At 42.0% G+C, this 21,186-nt stretch overlaps 1 protein-coding gene across 2 annotated transcripts; it reads right to left on the bottom strand.

Annotated features, from left to right (window-relative positions):
• Nucleotides 1–252: 252 nt before the first annotated feature.
• On the bottom strand, nucleotides 253–20,915 carry gnas (GNAS complex locus). Of its 2 annotated transcripts, none has more exons than XM_031845130.1 (12): nucleotides 20,116–20,915; nucleotides 14,619–14,691; nucleotides 11,761–11,815; nucleotides 11,531–11,650; nucleotides 6,155–6,252; nucleotides 4,253–4,307; nucleotides 3,632–3,705; nucleotides 3,389–3,447; nucleotides 3,170–3,290; nucleotides 2,337–2,467; nucleotides 1,499–1,566; nucleotides 253–934 (listed from the first exon to the last, which is right to left on the bottom strand). In XM_031845130.1, exons 1-12 carry the CDS (start codon nucleotides 20,189–20,191, stop codon nucleotides 788–790), a joined length of 1,077 nt encoding a protein of 358 aa, XP_031700990.1. In that variant the 5' UTR covers nucleotides 20,192–20,915; the 3' UTR covers nucleotides 253–787. The 2 variants fall into 2 exon arrangements, with proteins under 2 accessions (XP_031700990.1, XP_031700989.1); XM_031845129.1 differs by having other exon boundaries at nucleotides 19,135–20,202.
• Nucleotides 20,916–21,186: the final 271 nt, after the last annotated feature.

Raw genomic sequence — 21,186 nt, 5'->3', positions numbered from 1 at the left:
AATCAGCTGACAGCTCGACCAGCCTGCCACTCGTCTGCAGATCAGTACATATCCGGAACCAACCGGTTGTGCAGTCCAGTTAAAAGCAGGTGTGATACGTTTCTGTGTGCGAGCAGATCCTGTGGTGGAAATTCTGAATGTGTGTAAGTGATCGGAAGGATTGGTGTTCACGGTTTGAGTTCTGAGCACAGTGCTTTTTGTGAGTTTTTCTTGTTAGATACAGTGTTCAGCTGATCTGCTATGACATGTTCCTTCTCTATTTGCAATAATTCAACAGTTATCCATTTTCCGAGTTGCACTGAAGTAGTAGCTCGCTCCGTTATTTATTCCGGCCTCAACAAGAGGGAAATCTCACATTCTCAAGCCTCCACACTGCAGCACATACGGTCCACAGACTGGGCCGGTCTGCATTTCTAGAAAGGTGAGGGGAACGTGTGTGTGTGTGTGTGTGTGTGTATGGGGACGATAGATGTTGAGAGGTGTGGAGCTGGGAGTATGGCTGAAGGTGGAGATCAGAATCCGTTCATGTGTTAACCCCTAAAAGCCCTTCCATCAAAATAGCTCAGTCTACTGCAGATAGGGAGTTTGCATCAGGGGAAGTTCTGTGTTGAGGGTGTGTTAACTGTGTGTGTGTGTGTGTGTGTGTGTGTGTGTGTATGTTTTGGCCCCCGTTCCTTCACTAGAGCTCACACACTTTTGTGGAAGAGGGGAGTTCAGAGACTCAGGGTTTTTCATAGTCCAGTTCATGTGTTTTTGGCCGAACACTTCTTTTTATTTTTTTCTCCCATCACAACAGCTCGTACTGTCGCAGGTGCATCCGCTGAATGATGTCTCGACAGTCGTTGAAGACGCGACGGATGTTTTCCGTGTCGACGGCGCAGGTGAAGTGGGGGTAACAGTAGTGCCTCCCGTCCCCGCTGGCTGTACTGATCCTCTGTAGACGGAGAAAGGAAGAGTGAGAAACTATTTCACTGTGTATAGTACGACTAACACAGCTGCTGATTGTCTGTCGTCTCAGCAGCTGTCTCCAATTCCTATTTTGAATAGAGAGCCGATGCAAAGCAAACACACAAAGACCCAGTGGTTCCTACTGAAGATACATTTTTAAAAACATGTCACAAATGCATATAGTTTTTTTCTTTTTCATTTAAAAAAAAAAAAAAAAAAGGAAAAAATAGTTTCCTAAAACAGCTGGGCAATGCAGCTGTAAGCAAACGTTACTCAAACAGGAGCAAATAGTGCATTTCTCTGGGACTATTTTCCACCGCGGATTGATACACATTTGGTGCTGCAGTGAGTGTTTACAGCAGTAGATCAGTGTATGCGGGATAAACCTCTAATTTGAACAACAATAGAGGTGTATGACAGAGAGAAATAAGCTCTCAAACTAGATTTGTTAATGTGATCAGTTTATTGTTGGTTTTGGTCTTATCATGGGATTTGTTTACATTTTGCATGTTACAGAGCACAAAAGCAAACCTATGCTTATAGCACTTACCAGGAATTCATCTCTTATGAAGTACTTTGCTCTTGTAACACGCGGATCTTCTCCAGGCTCCGGTGTCGCTGGAAGAGGAGGGAGAGGCTAATGAACCCACGTTTCTTATCATAGGCAATCTTTTCAGGTGGAGAATATTCAAACACGAATGGACCATAGAACAACCAGGGTGGCTTTTCTGGGCTTTCATTAGTAAGCAGGAATACATTATGATGTCAGTAATTATGTAACAAGTTGAGGAAGTGAGTTATATTCCACGGCATTGTAAAAATCCTTCACATACAGGTGTGTGTGTGTGTGTGTGTGTGTGTGTATCAAGGATGACCTATTGTGCTCAGTGTACCTCACAGATTTATTGTTTGGCGGAACTGTTTTAATGTAGAGGAAAAACTTTATATTAAAAGCAGAACTATCGTTGTACGTGTTGGTGTATCTCTGTGGAAGCACAGGGATGTTTCTGTATGCTCAGGAAAGTGTTATTGTGACAAGCAAGGCATTTCTTTAAAAACTGACATATTTGGCACAGGTGGTGGAAAACTGGGACATTTGGCATGTTTTTTTCAGAGACCAGTTTCCAGCTGGGACAGTTTGAGGCAGTTTGGTCTGGTCACCCTACTTTACGAACAACAACTAGATGATTTCCTGAAAAAAAAAAAAAAAAGCAGCTTCCAAAGGAGATATTTACAAGTTGAAAAGGGCCAGCTGTATTTGCACAGCTACTAATATGAACAGTGCTGCTGAGAAGCTATAGTGAACCTCTTAACTACTTTCACACCTCCCTGTCTAAGTTAATGGCCGAATGAGGTCAAAGTGTCCAGAAGTGGAGGCAACTGCTCACCATCGTCAGGTGTGGTGTAGCGAGCAAATTCAGGAAAGTATTCCTCGATTTTGGACTTCCCTGCCAGCACCTTCTCTGCTAACAGGTCCTGTTTATTCAGGAACAAGATGACAGAAATGGTCCGCAGCCACCTGAGGAGAGCAAAACACCACGAATCAACATCACATACTGAACTATAGCACCGGGTCCGAGTGGGAACAGAGACACAGGAAGAAATCACTACGAGTTGGACAAATAAATTCAAACGGGGGGTCAGTGGGTGACGGCTCCATCTGCAGATGACATTAGATGCTTCCTAGAAAACACTTAATACTGGATGGATCCCAACTGGAGAAAGATGAGTTGTGTTTCCTGAAAAGACTTAACGGCTCAGAACATTTTGACTGTTTGGGTTTAGAGCTAGGACAAATACATTTTAACCGAGGCCTTAAAACTCTGTGATATGCGACAGTCTAACCTGCATACATGCTACCATGTGACTCGGTGGTGCGTTCACACAACATAACCGAGAGCAGCCTGTTCATACTCTCATCCATAAACTACCATTTGAACGTTAATATGATCCTGAACATAACTTAACCCTTTCAGATGATAATCTAGTTCAATCTAAGCTAAAAGGACAATAGGAGAAAGTTGAAATAACTTTCCAGGACAGCAAAACATTTCCAAAGACATTTTACATTTTCCTCCTGTGTTTTCACTGACTGGAAGAATTGGTCCACTCTTTCCAAGGTTTGGAACTGGGAATCTGTGTAAACACACTTTTCCCACCATGTGTACTTCTACAGAATGACAGAAAACAACATGCAGATGCAGTATCTGTGTCTCGTCACCTGTTGTTCCAGATGTTCTTGAAGAGGTTGAGGGCCTCCTGTAAACGGTTGGTCTGATTGTCCTCTCTGATCACCATGTTGTAACTGCTACTGGCCACCACGAAGATGATGGCCGTTACATCTGAGGACGAGAGAGGGACAGAAATAAATCAGACACGGGGACGGAAGAAGACAAGAGCCGAGGCAAGTGAGAGGGAGCAGAAATAAAGCACAAGTTACCGTTAAAGCACTGAATCCATTTCCTGCGTTCGTCTCTTTGACCGCCAACATCAAACATACTGTGTAGAACAAGAGACAGCGGTGTTGACGGGTCAAATACTGCCATCATGTGGAGAAACTAGAACTTAGATTCTCATTTGTTTATATCCTGAGTCATTGTACGTGTTTAATACTGAAGCGATGGAGGACATTTTAATGTATACTGTTGTTTCACTTCCATTTTCTTCCTGTGTTTTTACTCACTGGAAATTAACTTTGTCCACTTGGAATCTCGTCTCAAAGATGCCTGAAGTCAGAACTCTGCACCGCAGCAAATCCTGGTAAAAAAAACAAACAGGAAATGTAACAAAAATGTTCCTAAGATCATAAAGACATCCAGCAGGATTTTGAATGCTTACACAGCGAAACTGGAGCAAGCTTTAGACTCTGCAAATGGCTTCTGTGGCCTGAACGTATTTTACAAGTCAGGGTGAGAAACGAGATGTTTATATTTTCCGCCCCTACTTTCAGACTCGTATCGGGCAACTTGGGTTAAAAGACTCCATAAGATTCATCTTTGATGGTTTAGAAAAATATGTCTAATTAATAACACTATAAAGAAGCTCTGCTGCTCTACTCCAGGTTAAAAATGTAAACAGAAAACGCACCACTCAGATAAAGACACAACACTTCTATTTACTCTCAAACACGGGTGTGCGTTGTTCAACTCGAGGAAGTGTTATCAGGGATGCCAAACCGTAACAGACTGCTTATTAATGACATGATATAGACAAGACTTTCAAAACCGTCTTCATCTTGAAATACCTCTGTGTGAAAAGAAGATACACACGTGTAGGATATATTAACTTTGTGAGATTCACCCACCTGATCTGTTGGAGTGTAGTCATTCTGTTTCACAATGTCAATCTTGTCTAGAAAGCTGAGGAGAAAGAAAAGAAAATGACTGTAAAAACACTGTTATGGGGATAATATTACTGCTGAGATTGTGAGATCTAAACGGTTTCATTAAGGTGTGGACTTGTTATGTGGCCCAGTGCTGGTTCTTAGCATCACAGGTGAACTAGGTCACAGGAAAAGGAAACGAGCCGTGAACGTCTCACAACAGTACGAGAGTCTAAGGACTTCTGTGTATTCCTGAAGAACAAAGTGAAAAAGAAATGGCTAAAAAGAAGTGCACATGAAAGGTGAGATGAGAGTGCACGTGAAGGAGGGGCAGACAGACAGAATGACAGCACAGAGCCATCTGTCTGACATTACAGAGCACGTTTCAAAAATAGCTCCCCTGCGCCCTGGCCTCCAGCATGGTTACCATGGAGACCCAACCGCAGGCGCTAATAATAGTCTATCAGCTCCCAAATCTAGTACGACAGGCAGACAGACAGACAGACAGACAGACAGACAGACAGACAGACAGACAGAGATGTAGAAAAGAAAGCCCTGGGAGAAGAAGAAAGCAAGAAACAGGATGAGTTTGAATGTTTATGCTTTAATGTGTGAGCGAGAGAAGGGAGGGAACAAAAGACTGGACTGTACCATCTCAACCACCTGAGGGGGGGGGAATAGGGGGAAGAGAGTTTCTCACCGTGTAAACTTTAAATAACACCAACCTAAAGTGCTGAATTAAAAGCATGTTATATTCACCAGTTTACACTTAACTTACCAGATTTACCAGTAAAAACCTGTTGAGGCTACAGGCTCACAGTCCTCCTCACACATCACCCCCTCTCCTTTAAACATCCTCTGATCTGCAGATGACTCAGCCTCGGCCATGTTTGCTCACAAACACTGCAAACTGCTGCTGTTACATGAAAACTACTCCACCATAATCTCTCTTCTTTCTCTGTGTTTTTACCTGCCTTTGCTTTGTCTTAGCTATCATTTCCAGTCAACTCTGAGCTGTAAAAACACATTTTAGATGCCCTTGTGCAATGAAATACATAATGTATCATTTAGAGTTTGACAATGAGAAAGGTTATGTTTTTGGAGACTATACAGGGTGAAAGATCCTTAGGCAGCTAAGTGAGAAGTCTTAAAGACAGGTGGCAGTGTTGTCAACTACACACATTTGAAACTGTATCGACATTAATTAAGTCTGAGATGTTGAACATGTACATCAATAAAGAGACTTTAGTGGCTGCTTCATGTGTTTGAGTGAACACTGCAGCCTCATAAACTGGTCAGCTCGGCTTCGAGCATTTCCTGACATTTCTCCATGCTTCCACTGATAAAAACGTCTAAAAATCCGTCGACTGTTGCAAACTGACTTGGAGTAAAATAATGGTAGAACAAGCAAAGATGTTGCTTATATTTGTACCACCTATGCATGGACTTAATGCCACTTATCAGTTTATACAGGAAGGAAATAAAAAAAATTCTCCAGTGAATAATCTGACCTGAATTAATTTCCACTGCATGCCAGTGTAAAATAACATTATAACAACATGTGCTAGGTACACGTGGAGGCTCAAGTCATATCTCTGAAGTTACCTAATGGGCACCACGCTCGTGGTGGTGTCCTACAGCTGCCACTAGATGTTACCGAAGAGCCAAATCCTACAGCACCTTTGTGATTGTACAGGAACTGTTTACTTCTAAGAATGTATTTTGTACATTTTATACTGGAGGCACACCACCTAGCCTGAAATTAAATCAATCTGTCTGATTGGCAGATCTATCACAAATACACACACACATTAAATGGGACTGTGCACCTAATGAACTGGTACCTCAGCGTAGAGACCATGTCACCGTGTAGCTGGTACTTACTATTGTGCACAGTCGATTAGCTGGTACTCGTTGGATCTCTCGAAGCACGCCCTGACCCCCTCGTCCTGCCACAGTGTCTTTGCATGGGCGTAAAACTCCTGAGGAGGAAACAGAAATACATAAAAAACACACTCGGTTTCGTCTCGTGGCAATGTTATAATTACATGCAAAAAGTTGCAATCTTGATTAAAGCTTGATTAAACAGGGTCAACTAACGTTAACTGACATTCTGTGTTGTTTACGGTGCAGCTTACACCAAATATGACAGCGAGAAGACAGAGAGGAGGGCAGGCTTGTGTGTCTGAGGGCACCGGGAGCGAAGACGTTTTTGTTGACACCACATGCGGTGTACGTTGTGCTGAGGCGATGCCTGTGTACATGTCTGTAAAGGTCAATAGCGGTGGAGGATAACAGAGACACGTCACCATTAGTGGTGTAACGGACCACTGTTGATCCGTGATCCGTCTGGATCCCCCCTCACGGATCGACACACATGTGAACCGCGGATTAATTACACCGTTTAACGTCAACCATCACAGTGTGAAATAAAGTTTTACCGACGATCGTTATCCGCCAATATTAAGTAAAATATGTAATCAGGACGTCGGCATTCATGCTTTTCTTGTCGCCGATCTCTGATGATGTTACATTGTAAACAACGGTTCCTTTGGGTTACATTGTGATGCGTTCAGGCTCTGTTCAGTGAAAATGAGAATTGGCCGGAGGTAAATTATAACATTATCTAAGCAGCTTATAATACATCATTAAAACTACTAATGATAAGATTAGTTTTAATCCATAAAAATACAATATTTTATTTCCTTATCATTTGAATTGTGTGTTTCTATTTAGAAAAAAAAAAAACACACTCTAGATGACTATAACAAAGTAAAAGGATAACATTTAGAATTTTTGATGGTTTACAGACTTAATAATTTTTGGGACAGTGGCAAAAAAAGAAATAGTCTGGAGCCTTGTAGACCAGCTGCTATAATCAAACAACAAATGGATCTGTATCTGTCAATATGGATCATCAATGATCAGCAATTAGTATCAGCAGCTAAAAGTTATATTCGTTTCCTTTTTTCTTTTGTGCTGATCCGAATCGTTTTATGATCCGTTGCACCACTACTCACTGACACAAACACTGGCTACTTCCTTGTTTCAGAGTGGGAATACACAGACACCCGTCTGTCTGGCCCTTGTACACACACATTTATATCAATTATGTAAAACTAGAACGGAATAGATCAATTAGCTATGTGTAATGATCTGCTATCCCATGTTTAGTAAAGCATAAAAGACAACCAGATAAATGAACAGTGTCACAGTGTCACACACACACACACACACCTCAGTGTTGGGGTGTCACACGCTGGGTCATATGCTCTTGTTTGCCTTAGGTGCTGATTTTCTGGTCTAACCTTGCATAGATGCTTACATCCCCATCACAACCTCCAGACCAATACACGCCGAGTCACAGATACGCAGACACACACACACACAACTTTCCATTTAGCTCCTTGAAACAAACACAAGACAGGGATGTGAGTTGGAAACCAAAAAGCAAGAAGAAGAGGGCAGTGAAATTGTAATCCTTTGTAAGAAATACTTACGGGACTAAATTTAAGAACCGAAAATGCAAAAACAGACAATGAAATTGACATCCACATCCAGTGTGGAGTCTCTCAAGTAGATTGAAAAGCAGAATAGACTTTCGCCACCCTGTTTTGTAACTTGGAAACTATGCCATGCTCGTCATAAGCAAGTCAACCAAGTAAAGCCAAATTGCAGCCGTAAACAAATAATTGCTTCCCAACAGCTCTGCACGAGTGGAATTCCTGGGGCAGCAGGGTGATTTGGTGGTTAAAGAGAGCCTCCCGCAGAGGAACACTCACACATTTGATTCCTGTAGCAGCTGAAGTGTTGCTGAGTAAGACAGTTTGCTGTCTGCTTACTTACTATAAATTAATTAGCAGAGAAAGCCACCATGTGGGTAAATAAATGAAATCAATGCATCTGGTGAAGATGGTCACTTGACTTGTCTATACATGTGCTGCCCTCTAATAGTTTTGAACCCTGTGGATATAAATTTGATCATTATCTTCCATAAGTAACTTATATTTAATCCATTTCTGTATAGTTTATCATAAGTGAAGAGAAAATCAATTAAAACCATCCACTGTAAAGTAAAACTGTGTGTGTGTGTGTGTGTGTGTGTGTGTGAATATTAAGGGCCAGAGATGAACCATGACAGCAACTGAAAAATTCAACAGATTTTTTGTTTAGCTAATATAGCTAAACCTCAGAGTTATATAAAGCCTGTTTGCTGGATTGTAGCGTCTATACATCAGTCTCTGCATTCTTGTATCTCTAAAGTAACATGGTGTGCAACAAGTTGTATTTATGTAAAGGCCCAGGTTACACAGCCTACATCTCATTTTCCTTCCTTTTACCTCTTTTGCTTTGTGATCATGAATGAAATCGTTATTAATAAAAATGTTTGGCATACAATTACTTGATTATCGCAGTAGTTACAAATGAATGTTCTGATGATTAACTAATCAGCTGATCTAATCATCGTTCTACACCCTTGTTTGGCTCAGTTGCTTCACTACCACTCGCTTTGTGCCTTTAATTGCAACGTTAACGACCTGTTAGCGAGAGGAATCTCGTCAGCTGCATCGTCACTTGTGTGTGTAAAAAAAAAAAAAAAAAAAAAAAAAAAAAAAAAAAAAAAAAAAAATTCTTTCATTGTGCAGTTTTTCCATGACAGCAAACTCATCATGTGTTTACTAACAGAGCGCTCTTTTATAATCAGTCATGCTATTCACTCTTCCTCCCTTGATGTAACACACTCCCTCTTTCACAGCCTCCCTTTCTTCCTCTCTCTTTCTTTACTGTTACAGAACGACAACAAACTTTCAAACTGGGCAGCCAGGAAGAAATAAATCCTTGATGTGCGATGAGACACCATCAATCCCCACAAGGAGGTCAGAGTGCAGCATCGGTTTAAAAACAGAACCATTAGGGCTGGAAAGCAACAAGTGTCTTGCTCAAGGACACTTCAGCAGGGGCTCATGTGTGGGCACTAGTTCGGTAAGGACAGTTCACCCGGTTTGCTGAAGGTCTTCATCTGTTTGGAACGAAACAAGAGGCGCTTTCGCTGCCTGAGGTCCGTAATCTAAATCTTACATTAAATGCAAGCATTTACGCTAATTAGGTAATTACGCCAACTAGGGCTGGGCGGTATGACCAAAAATGCATATCACGGTATTTTGTAAGATTCTGTCGGTTTCACGGTATATCACGGGATTTTTTTTCCTTCGCGTTAAAGCATTAATTAATTAACACCGAAAAGAACCTGCCAGTCAACCGGCCAGCGAGCGGTGAACAGCTGTTTGTGTGGCGTGTCTTCCGTTCCGTCACTTCCTGTTTCCTTCACCTACATTCCCCTGGGTCCTAAGTCCCTCCATGTACAGCTTCTTATCACCCTCTATGTACCAACGTAACATTACATTTATAACAAATACCACACATATTACACGGTAATCAGCGTTGCATATGTCTAACCAAAATACCTTTTGTTGTTCGATCTTTGTTCATCCTGCATCGCTCTTTTCTGTTCTTTAATGTAACGTTACTGGAGAGACAGAGCCTCTCCCAGCTGTTAGCAGACTGTTAGCGAGCTTTACCCAGCATGCAGTTTGGCAGGGAAATTTTATAAATGTACAATTATTAGTGTTACAAATTGTTTGTGTCACAAACTGTTGTGTCGTGGTGTTTTGCCCTGTTAAAGAGCATTAGTTGTGGGTTGTTAATTGTTATTATAAAGTTATGACCATGACTAGGGTTCCCTCTCAATACAGTTAAGACAACTAGCTCTGACCGCAGCGCTCTCAGCGGCGAACAATATATTTTACTGCCTGTTGAAGAGCGACAGAAGTTGCCTCGGCTGTGCACCGGTATGACGGTATATGAAAAATTCATATCGTACGGGAAATTAAAACCAGTATACCGCCCAGCCCTAAAACCAACGAATGCATTAATTAGCAGGTGAGTCAAGAATACTCATCTTCCCATAAGCCATGGACGCCATTAACATGAACTCTGTGCCCTCGAAGCACTGAAGGACGAGGCCAGTGTTTTTATGTGTTTTAGCTCATTTACTACAAATCACAACATTACATTGCTGCCGACTACAGCAACAGAGTTGTTCAGACTTCTGAATGTGTGACATTTCGGGCGTTGATTTGTTTCCATTCAGTTTGGATTGGTATGAAAATCATTTCCCATCAACAGTGTGAACATCTGTTTTAAAAAAGGAAATCTAAATCTAAATGATCACAGTGTGGAAATGTAGTTCAAGCACAGATTATAGTGCTCCTTAAAAGCAAACAAACAAGAGGTTGTGATAACAATACTGCTCAGCTGACAGCTCTCAGGACTCTAGTTTCCCACAAGGAAGTGCAGACTGTTCAAAATAATTCACACTTCCAAGCAAATGTGTTTAAAATACGGTTTATGATAAATGGGCGTAACATTTAAAACACTGATATGGTTGCTCAACAAACTGCAGTATTTTCAGGGAAACATGTTTTTATTTCTCTCTAATTTACTCCAAAATTCAAACATGTACTGTATGAGGAGGACCTCTGGTGTAATTTTAAAGATTTTATCATTAACTGGCGGACTGATACCTCAATGACAACATAACGGACATATGCCGAGTAACGTGGTGGCAAGATGTTAAAAGGAAATTAATTCCCATTGCTAAAAATTGAAACTACATCTTCTATTCATACATGACTTAGGGAACGGAAAAGTGAATTCGGCCCCGCAGGTGTGGATAAACAGTGAGACTCAGACTTCCAGGTTTAGTCTCTTGGCTCAGACAATTAGTAATGTCCCCCTGAGAAAACTAAACTCACAAAGACTTTAACCACCATGTCATTAGTAAACCTCAGTGTTTGCTACCTGCGTCGAGGGATTATCACCTGGGATTTTGGGACTATTACTACCTACCATCAGACACTGAAACACACAGCTGAGGATACCTGCACCTGTTGATAATGGATTATATCGGCCACAATGTCACTGTAACTACTAGCGGGTGCACCTGAAATGTTCAATCTTTGAATTTTGCATCAAAAAAACTACACGCTTAAACAACTACTGCAAGTGCAGTATATAAAACTTTAACTACGTGGTAGTTCTAATTGAAGTTTAAACTGTAGGCCACACGGTAAAAGGGCAAAAATAAGAATACGGTGTTGTGTTCTTTGTGCTGTTTGATATGCCTGTGTGTGTGTGTGTGTGTGTGTGTGTGTGTGTGTGTGTGTGTGTGTGTGTGTGTTCTGATATTGTACTACTCACAGAGGGAAACTCAAAGTCCTTCTGGTTGACGAGGTTGAGCACGTATTCGATCCGGTACTGGCTCTGTGGGCATGCCAACTGTACCGGTGGTGCCAGGGTGCTCATCGCGGTTACTATGGTCTATCACAAACACACAAAATACATTTAAGTGAGGATGACAGAGAGACTGAAGAGGGACAGGATTTATGAACTAAGTATTTGGTGCTGCTTTGGTGTTTTTTGCCACTTACCTCAATAGCCTCTTTAATGTTATTCTTGATGTCGTGAATTTTCTGCTTCTTCTCTCTGAAACAGACACACAGATTCAGTGATGATCATGTGAGGGATTATTGACGTACAGCAGTAACACACAGACTTGGGAGTGTCCTCACAAAGAAGGAATATGAGGAAAGAAAGAGGTACTCTGTGGATCCTGATGCAGGTTTTTAGTCATACATATATACACACATATACATATATATACACACACACACACACACACTCACACACACACACATATCAGTCGAATGAAGGGATCCTTCAAACTGTCAGCGCTGTTTATAACCAGCCATCATAGATGGCGTGCTCTTGTTTTGGTCACAAAAGAGGGTTTAATTAGAAAGTATTGTTTTAGTGCAGGCAAAAAAAAAAAAAATTTAAAAAAAAAAAAAAAAAAAAAAAAAAAAGGAAAGGAGTTCCATGTTACAGTGACATGGTGCACTTCAGTGAGCTGCAGGGAGACTGTTTTTGATCTGGGACGGGTAAACAGACCTTCATTGGCATGCGTGCTGGAGAAATTATGTCTGTCTGCTGTGAAGGATAGCTGTTTGTACAAGACATTTGAACTCTCTGTGACAGAAATGTTTGTATTAAAAGGCAACCAGAGAGCAAGTGAGTCTATCTTTCACCTTGAGCCTGCCAGGACAACAGCGCATTGTGTTTACAATAGTTCTGTGTCAGTGACAAAGGGCAAGATGGGCCTCTTTGGTCTGTGCCAGTTTTTAAACATTTTCCACAAGGAACTCTGCTGCACTCAACCAAACTGATGCAATGTTTAACAATGTCTTTACACCAGTGCAATTTGCATTCATTAGTTTGACTCATCCATTTGGTTACCAAAAACTGAGGCTGCACAATTCCTTCACAATGCCACCTAACCGGTCAACTCTATGAGAGAGTCACTGCTCACAGTCCAGGTTGGAGCTGCGTGTTTGCATCCGATTGGAAGTGGTTTCTTACTCGCTCACAAATGCTTCCACTTATATGTAGCAGGCTGCAGATTGTCCACAGAGAGAACTACAGAAGGAAAGCAATTGTAATAGCAGTTTAGACATGCAGCTGCAGTCATGTCAATATCGCCACCCACAGTCAAAGAAGCTCAAGTAGCGCAGGCTCTTCGTAAAGCTAATTGCTAACACGTGGGCTAAAGGCGAGATCATGTTCAATACGGGTGAAGATCAGGGAAGAGCACAGATGATCTGAAATTTACATCTGGAAGAACATGAACAGGTCAATAAGGACAACGTATTCTGTCACACTAACTCAAAATACACAAAACCTCTTATAAAATGCAAACGCATAAACACACACACTATAGTGAGTGGTTGCATTCCCACTAAAACCATTTTACTTTATGTATTAGACTGAAAAGGCCTGCAGACTTACAATACAACTACTACTTTTTATTAAAGTTGTGTAATGCTCATTGATTAATGTTGACAGACAGAGAGAGAAAAGAGTTTATTGGGTTCGGAGGGGAATTGAGAAGGCCTTGTTTACTTTTTCAACCTGATAGTCATTAAAAATCACATGGTCGTGTGTGTGTGCGTGTGTGTACTCTCCAATCATGAGAGTACGACTGCATGCCTGTGTGTGGTTGGAGAGACATGACAGGACATGCTTCATTGATGGCGTCTGGTGAGAGTAAGTTAAGGTGAAGAAATGCAGATGAAAGGGATTGAATTCAATATCACAGTAATTACAATTTTGTTATAATTCAGTACGTCACTAAATAAATTTGTCTGCAAAATCTTATGATATATAATTAAATTAATGTTCCTTGTATTGAAGTAGACGGTATAAGTGAGGCAGCTGAAAGCACATGCATAGCTGGAACTAACGTTTAGTGTCTTTCAGCTGATTGTTTTGGTTTTACGGGCTGTAAAAATTGAACTATTTTTGGGTTTATGAGAGCTTCTTCAGCCATAAAACAAATGGCCCATGCATACACACTTCCCAGCTCCTAGTTTTGACCACTTAACAGCTCCAGTGATGAGGTTGGCAGTTATATGCCTTGTCTAAAGGCAGCTCAGTCATAGTTGAGAAGAATAGCGAGAGCTGAGTCAGTCATTCCGGTCATTCTTTAAATCGGGCCAGCACTTGGAACCAGCAGCCTTCCGGTCACAAGCCAATTACTCTGACCTTTAGGTTACCACAACACTCAATCCATTCACCCAAAATCTTTTATGGCAGCCATTATTGAACTTGTTCAGTCCAACAGCAGTAAATGTATGTCCTGCCTCAGGATCCAGGTTTAATAGAACAGGTTTCTGTTTGTCATGTGGAGACCCACAAGCTGCTGGCCTGCATCTTGGGTTTGTTGCACAGATGTTTCTGAAAACTACAGCCATGATATTCTGTTCTATTTTAAGCTTAATGGGCATCTACTCCTATACTTATCAATACCTTATTTTAACTAAGATACAACAATCATCAGCGTTTACCAACTACAGTTCCCAGAAGGCTTTGCATGTCTCCAACAAAGTTTATTGGAAGATATAGTTGCCGACACCATGGAGATCAGCGTTTGGAAACTAAACAAATGTTAACCCAATTCATTCAGCATTACATGTTCTCCTTACGGAGATACAGTCTTAAGTAAACCTTAAGACTGCATTTAAAATTCCTGTGAAGTCCACACTTCACACAACAAGCACATCATGAGGATTGGTTTACGGAACCGTCTCATTTTAAAGGCTCCTCCAAAAGTGGCCATCAGCATATTGCAATCCATTGCATGCTGGCCAATTGATTAATATTGCAACCGACTTTGGATGCGTCCTCGTGTTGGGCTACTTTAGAAGTAAGACTTCACTCATATCGTACTCACTCTGCATTGAAGCCGTTGACATGAAGGATCCTCATCTGTTTCACTATGGTGCTCTTTCCTGACTCTCCAGCTCCTGGGAGACAGAGATGAAAGAAGAAATATTAGGAATCTGTTGACATGTGAAACAAGACCCCACCCCCCCACACACACACGAGATATTGACCATACACATTTGTCTGAAATGTCACTCTACAGTATGTTTACAGTAGTCCCATTTTCTGTACCTCACTAAAAGGTATTTTCATAAGCTGCATCGGCTGTAAATCACTCTGCCCAACAGGACATTTTCAATGAACAAACAGCCGATTCCACACACGACTGTGACATTATTTGGCAAAACCGGGAGCAGAGGCAAGGACAGTGCTGCATGGTCATGGCTGAAATAATAGCCACTTGATACTGTGATCAGAATCACGAGATTGAGACATGATGATGACTGCCTTTAGACTTTTCCCTGAAAAGTGGGGTTAAATATTTCCCCGTCAAAAAGCAGGTGTAGAATAAAAAAAAAAAAAAAAAAAAAAAGAGTTCTTCATGTCTTTATGTCCCGTGAGGAAAATGTGATCACCGTTATTGTCTGTGTGGCATTTGCAGTCAACGAACAGTAAACTGCAAACATTCTGAATGTTGCTAAAAGGCATTATGAGAGACGAGCTGGTTCAGCATTGCTAGCAGGTTAGCTGTATGCTGCAGGTCTGTGGATGGCCTGCGCTGCTGTGAGAACGAAACTCACATCTCTGGCTCTGTAACGCAACGCCTGCAGTATGTTCAACTGCTGAGCGGGAGCCGCTTAAAGCTCAACAAGTTCAGTTCTCACACGGCCCAATGCCTTTCCTGTCTCAGACCTTAAACCTGTTTTTGTTCCTTTCATTCAGCGGTCGCCTCTTATTTTTATCTTCATCTGATCTTTAGAAGGTTAGATTAACAATGACTCAAACTTTTAATTATTTGAGCAAGGGATCCAAATAAGTTGTACAGTTTATGTAGAATCCAAAATAAAGTTGTATGTGAAGTTAAATAATGCACCTATCTGCCATAATATTAATCCCAAGAAGCTATTCAAGCTAATAGTCTTTTTCTTAAAAGTGAAGACAGTGAGGTTCATGATTTACATTACTAACATTAACATTGTTCTTTTTGCTTATAGACCATTTCAATAACTGTCTTAATTTAAATCTCTCATAGGTAGTGTGTAACATCAGTACAGGGACTACAGATGGAAAATAGCCACTTCTCTCTGATGCATTTACAGCAGTGTATCTGTTAAATAAACTAATAAATGATCATTTTCAATCCAGTACGTCTAAATTATTACAGCTAGCTGTATCGCCACATGTCTCACTTTCTGACAATGTTGGTCATGTTTAGCCAAATCTATAAAAACAGCTTAACGTGCGACTAAGGGACATGTTTGGATGGACATGCTGCTATGTATGTTCCACGCAGACGCGCTGGAGATTTTGGTGACTTTTGGAGTTCTGATAAATGCATGTACCGACACCTTTTTCCAACAACCCTGTGAAAACTGGATTATAGCTGAGAATAGTCTCCCAATATTAAGATTTGATATGAAGACGTAGGTGTGAGATTTCAGAAAGGAGAGAGATTTCAGAAAGGAGACATAAATGTTGGTCAAGTTGGATTTCTCGAGTATATCTATGATGTTTGGTAAAGGCAAAAACCATTTCCAAATAACAGCCATCTAATGACAATCCTATTGTTGGCGGTTTGCAACGGTTGTTTAATAGCCAACGTTCCCCACCCACGAGACGCATTTGTGGTAGTCGGGCACATTATCAGACAAGTCACAGAAGAGTCTGGGATTTGGGCATTTTGGTGGCTCAGCAAGTTACAGCACATACCATGAACTCAAAACATCATTCTCTCAAATCTAACAGATGACCTCATGTCATAATGTCAGCTCTCCTCTCTCTCTCTCACTACAAGATGAAGCAGAAATGCCACAGCATCTTGCGAAATACCAACACGATAGAGTAAAGAACAATAGCATAGCGTGTCCCTCTTGTGTGCGATGGGTTGCATGTTTGATGCGTGAACCTTAATCTTTTTGAGTATCAGAAGTGTGTCCATAGCACAAAGCATTAAAAACAGATAAGCACACAAAAACTGGCCCGCAATGCTTGGTCAGAGTCTTTGTCTCTACATTGATTATATTAAAAGATACTTCCAGATCATACATTTAGAATTTCAAATTTTTAAAAAAAATCAGTGCAAAGTTGTTGTACAGCTGTTTGTTGAGACAGCATTACACATTGATGCATTTGAGAAGTTAAGCTGGATTACAAAGCAAACCATCGGCAAAAGTAAAACTTTCCAATGCTATAAGAGGATTCTGGCCATCAGTGATGCATCAAACAGGCTGCTGAAAGTTGCTTATATGACTCCGAAATAACCTCAATTTAAAAAAGTCCCAAACTGTGTGTATTTCTCTTCCGACATGAAACAGACCAGGTACAGAGGTCAGGGATGATACTATTGTATTCTCAATATAGTTGTTTATTTCACGAGAGAATTTATGAAACAAATCAGAAAACTCATCATCACGTTATGTTGAAAGCTAGCATGGCTGCTAGTGGATGTTGTCCCCTCTGAAGGATCGATAACCTTAATGACAACTTCGCTGAACGTGTCCTTGATGAATGTCTCTTCTGAACCCGGAGACATGGAAATACACGGCATATCAAGTTACCACCGTAAAGCAGACACAGATGTAAACAGTGCAACACGTCAGATAAAAGTCATGAACTCTGATCAACTCAAATGTACGAGATCTCTGGGGAAGGATGCAACACTGTTAGTCAATTTAACATTTACAGCAAATAAAATTCCAGTCGCAGAGCTTTGTGCAGACAGGATTGCCCCTTTGCTTTGCAAATATTGGGGCGATAAAGCGTTAGAATCGTGCCGTCAATTAAAATACCTGCAATAATATTACTTGAAGGTCATCACATCTTCAGTATAGAGACTCTAGTATGTAAACATGTTATTTTAAGTCCTATCTTGACAAAGTAGCTGCTAGCTCTCAATACACCACATACTTTGTGAACACCACTCCTTTTGTAGGCGTCACTCTTTAAAGTGAAGCAAACTTTACTAACATGAGCCACAAACCCATTAACACGTTAATTGGGTGATCTGTTTAATCCAATAACCAGTGTAGTTGTAGTTGCATGTTACAATTTTGCTGAGCAACATAATCCAATGATCAACAAGTTCATCGTGGTGGACAGACACACACTGCAAATAGATGGCCACAATGTGTGTGTGTGTGTGTGTGTGTGCCAACTACAATGAGCGTACAGATCGACGCAGCAACTGACCATGTTTTGCTTCGAGACACTTTCGATGCTACATTCTTAATGGCATTGGTTAGAATGTAGATTGTACTACATTTCTTCCCCCCCCCCCCAACATGGATACAAACAAAGCATTCAGGTTTTCAGCTGCACCAGGTTTGAGTTGAGCGACTCTTTTGTGCTTCATTTGCCATTTAAACAGATCATCCAAAACATGCAGAATCACAAACACCAGCCTGCAGGTCTGTGATGAACTCAAACTGGTAGATGACATAAAAGAAAGACGACAGCAGACATCTTTGTTTTGGTTTCCATGTGGGTCCCCGTCCTTCTGCTTTCCTTAAGTCACCACAACTTCCTCCCCAACATAAATACAGGCGTGTCGTACAATACGCACCCTCGCTGGCATCTCGGCAATCAAATATTATGATTTTGACAAAGAACACCACGGCTTCTTAGAAGTGGTGAGCCTGCTGCGAAAGGACATATGAGGAGGGTACAGAAGGGAGCACGGCAGGGAAAGTTAAGACACTCTTATTTGTCTCTTATGTAATGTAGAGACCCAGCCCACCTCCAGTTCACTCTCTGACACACACAACCACATGTTGAGTCTTATACATGTTCACGTCTACATTAGGTAGGTCTCTGGGATTTCTCTTACAGTCACTACTCTCTTAAGACACTGTATGGGGGCTACACTCCCACAAACTGGCAGGTAATGGTAACCTAGTGTTAAATTTTCAGGCCTACATGCAAAACTAATAATGCACTGCACAGCATGTTATGTGGTCCAGCTGATGATATATGTTCTGTTTAAATACATGCATAAATGACAATAAATTCAGTTATTATTGATGCAAGTGGTTGTTTCTCCTATGATGATCACTGACAGCAGTTCACGCTACTTATATATTTACCTCGACATCACTATATACGCTCCCAAACCAACCTATTGACTCTGCCTCAGTATGTTTTGTTGTTGCCAATGGTAGACTGCTAATTTGACAGTAACATGCTGAAAACCCGGCACAGAGCTGCATTTTTAGCCTTATGCAATGGCAAAGTCACACTGTTGACAATGTTTCCCAAAACAACATCCCAGAAGGTTATGCAGGGAGGCGGGAGGCCTCAACTGTGCAGACAGAGAACCTGCCTGTAAAGCAGCAAGCATAGAGAACAAAATCACAAATCAAACTCACCTAAAAGTAGTAGTCTGTGTGTTGCTCTGTATATCTGTTTGTCTTTCTGGAGCTGCTTGTCTATCTTTTTGTTTGCTTCTCTTTGTGCCTTCTCCTCATTTCTCTGGTCTTCAGTCTTACTGTTGCCCAAACAACCCATCTTCCCGCAAGAAAAAGAAAAAAAGGGGGTCCAGGGGAGGAGGTGGAAGAAGAAGTGGAGGTGGTTATGTTGAAAGAAAAATAAATAAATAAACTAAACTAGTCTAGTTCCCTCGTTTGACATGCGGATTCGGTAGCAATGCCACCCACATGTACGCCGTGTAACGTCCCTGGCCTGCTCCAAAAACTGTCCGTGGTGCAGCACTGTAGGAATTATGTGTCCATAACGCGTATTCTGCTGTCAGAGAAAGGGCAGGATACTGTGGCTGACGACACCGAGGCCGCCTTCTCAGTTAGCTTGAATCCTGCTCGAGCTTTTTCCTCCTTCACATGCAGTGTAGTTTTTTTTTGTGTTTGTTTTTGCTTTCCCACTCTCTGCCCCCCGTCAACCGTGTCACGTTAACACTTGTAATCCACAACGTTTGTTAAGACGCCAAAAAAATCGGTGTGTTTCACCTCGAACGGAGGCAGAACAAACAGCCTAATTTGCATCTCCAAAAGCCCGGGTCTTGCGTCTCACTGCTGCCCGTGACAAGGAGCCGAACTCGGCGTGTCCGAAAACCTCGCCCGTGCTGTGGCGCGGCTCGTTTCCGCGTCTTCTTTCATGATAAACATTTCCAAAGGCGTGCACTTATTCTCTCTATCTATGTCTCCGTCTCCCCGACGGCTGTCTTGGTCGGAGGGTGGGTGGGTGGGTGGGGGAGGCAGCAAGACAGGGGGAAGGAAAATAATATTAACACCCCAACGAGCTACATGTGTGATATTCTCATTGCTTCCGTCGTCATCCTCCGGCTCCTTTGCATTCGTTGCATCAAATCAACCCCCAAACAGCTCCAAACTCACTGCGGTTGTCTTTTCGGCTGGATGCCCCACCACCTCCAACTCCGAAACGATCCAATACCCCCCGATTTGTCCTCATTTGCGATGGCTGTCCCTCGCTGTGTTTCTCCTCCAAAGGGCCTTCTCTCTCTCTCTCTCTCTCTCGCTCTCTCTCTCTCTCTCTCTCTCTCTGCCCCTCGCTTTTGTTGCTGAAATGTGTTATCAGCCCCTCACATCACCACTGAGCCTCCAAAACTGCGCACCGATACTTTTTTTTTTTTTTTAATTCCCGGCTCGGCTCTGATGAATCTCTTCAAGGAAAAAAATAATAATTTAAAAAAAGGGAAAGAAAACGGAAACGTGACCAAGATGCTAAAATCCCTCAAAATGTATCCACGTTTCTTGCAGGTGAAAAGGCAACCCCTGCTGTCAGGCTCAGTTTATGTAGCCTGTATATGTGTACACACATAGGCTACACGCTCTCATACAAACAGATATATATCAATATTCCTCTTGAATCCGAGGTGGGTAAACAGGCTACAGGCTTGAGACTGCATGTGCATTTACATTTACAAAAAAATAGGACGCGGGGTTGTTGTAGCAGCACATTCCCACCGCGAAGGCCGCTCCCCTCCTGGCCGCTGGTCGTGGAAGGTGAAAGACAGGAATAACCAATTCTTGGAGGTTATTATTTTCTCGCTTTCTCTCTCCCTCTCTCCAAAAATAGTAGCCCACTACATTGAGGAGATAGACAGCGCTGAAGAGAGACGGGGTGGGGCCACACGGCGCTCATTGAACCCTGGGAAGGAAGGACCGAGGAGAGGAGAGGAGAGGCCGCTTCGCCTCGTCACGTGGCCCGGGCGCGGAGCAGCGTCACCGGCGCGGCTCTGCGGAGAAAACGGCGCCCTCTTCAAAGAAAACGACCGCACACGGGTTGAAGGGTGGGCGTCACGTACAGCAGCCCGGCCGGGGGCTCCCAGAGCTACTGTTACACGGGCTGTCACCGAGGACACCTCCAACCCTAACACAAACACAAATAAACACACAAATTTACTACATACAATGAAACACAAGTCAACACAGATGTATGTTTGC

The sequence above is a fragment of the Anarrhichthys ocellatus genome, unplaced genomic scaffold, assembly GCF_004355925.1.
Source record: "Anarrhichthys ocellatus isolate YVR2014 unplaced genomic scaffold, GSC_Weel_1.0 scaffold5, whole genome shotgun sequence".
In the NCBI taxonomy this organism is placed as follows: domain Eukaryota; kingdom Metazoa; phylum Chordata; class Actinopteri; order Perciformes; family Anarhichadidae; genus Anarrhichthys; species Anarrhichthys ocellatus.
Note: the sequence above shows the minus strand (reverse complement) of the source record. Positions and strands in the feature narration are given on the sequence as shown.

Coding starts and splice junctions, on each gene's coding strand:
- gnas (XM_031845129.1), bottom strand. CDS start 19,273: ATGGGTTGTTTGGGCAACAGTAAGACTGAAGACCAGAGAAATGAGGAG. Junction 11,816..14,618: donor GTCAACGGCTTCAATGCAGA/GTGAGTACGATA, acceptor TGTCTGTTTCAG/AGAGAAGAAGCAGAAAATTC. Junction 3,291..3,388: donor ATGGATTCAGTGCTTTAACG/GTAACTTGTGCT, acceptor TCTCGTCCTCAG/ATGTAACGGCCATCATCTTC.